General features: G+C 52.7%; 1 protein-coding gene across 1 annotated transcript in view; it reads right to left on the reverse strand.

Annotated features, from left to right (window-relative positions):
* The window catches only part of LOC131216583 (uncharacterized), a 64,384-nt gene extending 58,883 nt beyond the window's left edge, over positions 1–5,501 (reverse strand). Inside the window, exon 1 of the mRNA XM_058211114.1 lies at positions 5,424–5,501. Within this exon, the coding sequence (XP_058067097.1) occupies positions 5,424–5,501 (78 nt within the window). The remainder of the gene's footprint in view (positions 1–5,423) is intronic.
* Positions 5,502–6,000: the final 499 nt, after the last annotated feature.

Raw genomic sequence — 6,000 nt, forward strand, 5'->3', positions numbered from 1 at the left:
ACCGGCCACAAGGAATGCGGTGGTGCCGTACGCAACGTACGAACGTGCGGTGTTTTCGTCCTGCCGAAGAAGGCCACTCGGGCCACCACCCCCGGACCACCACGTGAAAGTCCCCTGCGCCTTGCCGTTCCAGGGCCGGGGACCGGCCGTTACATGTGAGATTAAAGGTGCACAAAACATGCACAGCACACCACCACGAGCATTCCGATGGGTTGGCTGCCCAGGGCGGGCAGGGGGGAGGTGAAGGTGGCCACCGAGTGTGCACCCACCCCCCCCCCCCCCGGGCGGGAAGAAGCGGCACAGACGATGCCTTAATCCGGGATTATATTTATTTTCAGTGAGTGAGCTATAGCTTTGGACGATTGAAATAAACACACTTCGACTTTGGCGGGACGTTCTTCTTGGGTTTCCCTGGTGCCGTCCTTCAGGGTTTGGTCTTTCTTAGTTTTTCGCTTTTTTGTGGCCGCTAACCCGGCCCGGCGCTGCCTTTCGAGAGCACCTTTCTCGTCGCTCGTCGACCGATATGTGATATCTCGTGGCCAAACGTTCGCTGGCGAGCTTGTATTCCGTCTTCGGTGGGGATTTCAGGAGAAAGACATGGAATTGCCGAGGGTTTTTTAAAAGTGGCCCACAGACAAGGTCGGCAATAATTGGGTCCGTGCAATATGATTGATGATATTTAAATTCGAACATTGGGTCTACCGATGGAACTAGAACCAATGGTGACGAGAAAGTTCGAAAACGATATTTTTGTAATGAGTGGAAATATCCGTTTCAAACACTAAACGTATTTTGAACCTTCTCAACCTTTTGTTCAAAATTTGAAAAGGTTCTTGAAACTCGGTTTGCTGATTTATTTAGTACGACTGTGTGTTAAAAATTTATTTAATCTCTTGTTAGTAACTTCAATATTCACCTAATATGAATTTAAATCAGAAATAAGTAGAATTAAATCGAACCGCACGGATCCGTTTAATAAGATTCCGATAAAAAAGCCACCCAATAAAGAGGTGTGCGAGGTGTTGCCGTTTGTTTTTTATTGAAAAATGGCATCTTTCACCGCACGGTGCACCAATTATGATGTGCATTCTAATTGTGCCGGTGGGGGACGGCCGGTAATTACTACAACAACGCCGCTCACCAACACCACCAACACCCACCGACCACCGACCGACGTGAAGAAGGTGGCATTAACGGAGACGGAGCCAACAAGAATCGGTTTGCATAATTTATCTACTGCTCCGGGGCCCCCTCTTGCTGGACAGACCACACAGACCACCAGTTGGGGTCCGTCTCTGTGTGTAGTATTGGTGCACGGTGTTTGGTGGTGGTCACCAAACCGTATCCATATGTTCGCCCGACCGACGGCCGGCCGTCCGGCAATGAATAAGATATTCAATAATCTCGTCCAAGGCTTCTCTCGGCGCGTCACCTTCCGTGCGCGAGGAGGATTAAAACCAGCCCCACCACACGTAGTGGACACATCGGGCTCAGCAAAAAATCCCAGTCGGTTGGAATTATTATTTTAAAAAATCCAATCCGACCGTGTGCCATAGGACAGGGATTCGTCAGCCGCGGAGTGGCGCGCTAAATCTCCTGGCGCAAGAAATTATTCCGCCCGACCCGACCGTAGCATCTCGCGGATGACCAGAATTCGGATTTAGCATACATTTCGAGCAATGGATGGAGTAGCGAAGAGGGATACGGAACAGTCGGAACAGCAAAACATCGGTGGCTGCTGCTGGCCTTTGTTTCGTTCCGTTAATACCACCCCGGGTACATGCCCCGTTCCTCGTCCCTCGCCCGGCACTGATAGCATGGCCGACCAGGACTTAATCTTCCCGCGCGGATCGCCTGGTCTCTGACGGCTTCAGGAACAAGACAATGTAAGCCGCAGCCACTGCGCGGCCGCGTAATTCAGAGCGAAATCTTAAACTCCCCGCAGCCGGTCGGAGCGGTTCCCAGGCACGCGAGAAAAAGGATTAAGTAGATTAAAGCGAGACTCGAGTGGGGGCCACCACCGGTCACCAGTCCATTACGCTCAGCGTTCCGAATCGGCGGAATCTCAGTGGTTCTTACACCCGGAGTGATGGAAGATTTCGGTGCACGTTGCCTCTCTCGGATGCCACATAAAAATATCAAAAGTGATTAACGCAAGCCGCCGCTTGGGGCCGTATTGCCCCGATGATGCCCCGACTTTTGGCCGGGGTAGAAGAGTCGCAACTCAACTTAATCCTGCGCCGGATTAGGGCACGGACGGGCCCGGCCGTCTTCGGACAGGTCGGATTAGCGGGCTGTGTGTTCGGCCAATGGATGCCTTCTCTCGCAGGGAAGGTGACCCCCCCGGGGCCGGGGGGGTTGTAACATGACACGCATCTCCCGCGTGCGGTCTGCGGGTGTAAATCAATCACCCGGGGGGTGTGTAGTTGAAGTTTATGACCCCATTCGGATTGTTGCGCGACAAGAATAAGGTGCACGGTTCGGAGGCGGGTGTGCTGATGACGTCGTGGATTGACTTCTTCGGCCTCATTAGGAATTCCGCGGCTAATGCGGGTCAATTGGGCTCCGGTGAGTAATTGGCATTCTTTGGGTGGGTCCGAGTTGAGAGTTGTGGGCTATGCTAAGTCTCGGATGATCGGCATCACGATCCTGTAAATTCTTTGGTTTAAGCTCAAAATGAGTGAAATGAGCAATTTAAATGTTTCTTCATATTTTCTTAAAAAATTTTAACACTTTAAATGAAATATTGTTTCAGAATTGAGGTCCTCGAAATCGACTGGAAGTTATTTAAACTCAAACGGTTGCCTATTATTTTCGAATATTTATTAAGTAATATAAATTAATTAATTAATTAATTAATTAATATAAAGTAAGTAAAGCAAAATTTTCAACAGAATAATCATGAACCTCTAAATTGGTCACGAAATATTTTAAAATTTAAAAACCAAATCTACTCTGTCGCCAATCCGTGATTCTTTAAGAAAGCGCTCCATAAACGTCTTATCCGTCTCGGAGCGCGAGGATCATTTTTCATCATCCGCTCCGGGTCGGACTCCCTCCCGAGCCGGCATCCTGCCGAGATCGAGATCAATGAGCCAGGAACGAACAGCCGTGGGCTTTTCCCGGGACCGGGGCGAAAGTGGCATGAAAACCCTTTCCGACGACCTAAACAACAACAAAAACTGACCCACAAAAAGAAAAGGACGTAACGTATTGTAAAACTCACACTTCCTCACACCGACTGGCAATTGTCCTGCGAAAGGCTTATGGACGCGCGGCGCAGAGTTCGACAGCCAACAGTTTTTCCGACCGACCGAAAACGTTGGCTTTGGATTAATGAAAGGACTCTCTCTCGGTCTGTAGTGCGAAATGGCACGGGAAACAAACGGGCTGTTTGCAAGTGTGCGGGACCGGTTGAAACAATTGATCTCCCGATACGTGTCCTGCTCTGGGCCACGTGATCCCTTTCTCGTTCGTCCTCCTTTTCGTCCTGCCTGCTGCTGGCGGCAGCCTAGCGGGTATCGTTTTGTTGGTGAAATTTGGTGCAATAAAACCGTAATTCGTTACGTGTCCGGGAAGGTGTGCCCGCTGTTGCCACCTTATCCGCTCCGGAGCTCCGGGACCCGGGGATCTTCTTCTCCGTTATTCCCGAAGGACTAATAAAAACGTTCACGCACACGCAGTGTAAACAGCGAGGATAAGACGGACGACGATCGAAGGCCGGTAGAGAGTTTTGGGCGCATCAGACAGATAGGGAGAGAGAGAGAGAGAGTCGAGAACAACCAAACACCGAGACCTCCGAAAGGTGTTTTCCGAGGTCGTGTTCCCTTCAAGGCAAGGGCCACTGCTTCGGTGTCCTTGTGTGCCACAAAAGGCCCTTGGGCAGGGCGGCCTGCCTACCTACCGATTAGGCGCAAAATTGTTTGCGTTTCACATCACCGAGCCCTAGAGCCTTTCCTGTAGAGGTTCGATGGGGTCCCGCGCGGCACAAATCGTATCAAGGATGCGGCGAAGGACGACGATCGTAGGGCGACCATAAATCATCGTCTTAAAGCGTCATCCCGGTCCCTGGTTTCATTAATCTCGATTAACGCGCTCGATCGACCGCTCCGGTCCGCTTTCGGGGGGAACGCATGGTTTCGGGTCGCTGGCTTCCGAATCGCTGCCGGAAATCCGCTGCCTGACGAGCACATTTTAATCCGTGATCCGTCCCGTCGTGGGTCGGGTCACGACTCCGTCCGAGGGGTCCGGTCCGCGCGCATAAAACGGTTCTAATCCCTAAGCCCTCCCGGCGGCGGCTGGTCCCACCGAGCGTCGTGATCTTTATTCAGGCTCTCCGCCACCGAGGAGAACTCCACGGGGAGCCGCATCAGGGGCCGCTGAGACGGAAGCATTAATTCGATTTATCGCAATTAATCCATTGTTGGCTAATGAGCAACAGTTTTTCCGGCGAACACTAGCCCGGCCCGGCCTGAGTCACCCGAAAACCGCAGCGCGTACAAACATTTCTTCTTTATCGCAACCCCGGTTGCCGTAGAGGTCGGAAGCGTCGCAGACTGACCGATCGTCACCAGGACGGGAAGCGATGAGTCGGACCAGTCGGTCGATGATAAAAAAAAGAAGTGCAGCCAGACGCACCAGAATGCATCTCCGGGGCAGCGACGTGACCGACCGACGACGAAGCAATTCCGCAAAGTGGCCCCGGTCGAAGGTCGCCTGATATGGTGCGCTATGGACCGGCTCGAGCATAACTCCCTATCGTGGTGCGTGCAGTGGCTTCGGTTATGGATTTTGATAAAACCATATCGCCCGGCCATTAGCTCTGAGCCGCAGCTCTCCGGGCGGAAATGCTAATCTCAGTTCCATGCTCTACCCTAACGGGCAGCATATGTGGCCACCAGCCCAGCGCTATCATGCTATGCTGGTTTTTTGGGAAATCTCCCAAAAAAGGTTCTCCAGAAGTCGATGCTGGTCAGCGGTCAGAGCCATTGCGTGGCATGATCTGCTGATCCACTCTACGGCGTCAAAAACGGGCCGCTCTGTTTTGCTAGGACCTCAACGGAAAGTCACTCTTCTCAAGTGGAATTATGCATAAAATTGCAGCTTATCCCCGGTTCGGCCCGGGCATTACTCACTGATCCGAGGTCAGGCAGCACGAAGGAAGTCACTCTGGTGTTTGTGGGGGGTCAACACCATTTAACAAGATTAGCCCAAAAGCGAATTGTCCTTTAGCGAAGCGAAGTGTTTGCAAATGAGCCGGGAGCTACCACGGACCCTGGCAACCTTCGGCAGGTAGCTTCAACGACAACCTGCCGGGAACCGTCTGCCCAAGAAGGACACCTCCGGTGAACCTCCCACCAGTTCCGGTCCGCAGGCAAGATTTACGGACCGGCCCTGGGCCATCGTCACGCACACTCACTCACCTGTTCTCCAGTGCTGGCGGCGACCCAAGCTTCTGCGAAGGTTTCCATTGCACTCTGAAAATCCATGCTAAACAACATATGCACCGCGCCGTTGGTCGCCGTTGGGACTGCTGTCGGTGGAAGTGTTTTAGTGGCCAGGGCGGGCACCGATCGGTCCTGCGCCAGGATCAGCGATCACAGCAAAGTTAGAAGGGTTCGCTTTCGAGCGGACCGGCGAACGCTTGCTGGTGGCACATGGTCCGCAGCGAGTTTAAAGGACACTCACAGCACCGCACCACTTAAATGTCGTTACTCGGATCGAAACAATAGGATCGGACACTCTGTTCACACGAACACACACAAACCGCGTGGTAGTAACCGGACAGCACGAGCCGACCGTCGTTTCGCATCGACGGCTAAGGATTAAATGCTAACCGAGCGGCCAGCCCGAAGAATCGGAACCTCGTCGGGTGGGGTGGCATCATGGGTTGGTGGAGCCCAGGTCGGGGGGCTGGTGGGGGTGGGTGGTGATTTGCGCGCTTCCTCACAACACACCGGTTCACTGACGCACAAACGCGGGAAAACACACAGCCGATAC

This window comes from Anopheles bellator, chromosome 1 (genome assembly GCF_943735745.2).
Source record: "Anopheles bellator chromosome 1, idAnoBellAS_SP24_06.2, whole genome shotgun sequence".
Taxonomy (NCBI): domain Eukaryota; kingdom Metazoa; phylum Arthropoda; class Insecta; order Diptera; family Culicidae; genus Anopheles; species Anopheles bellator.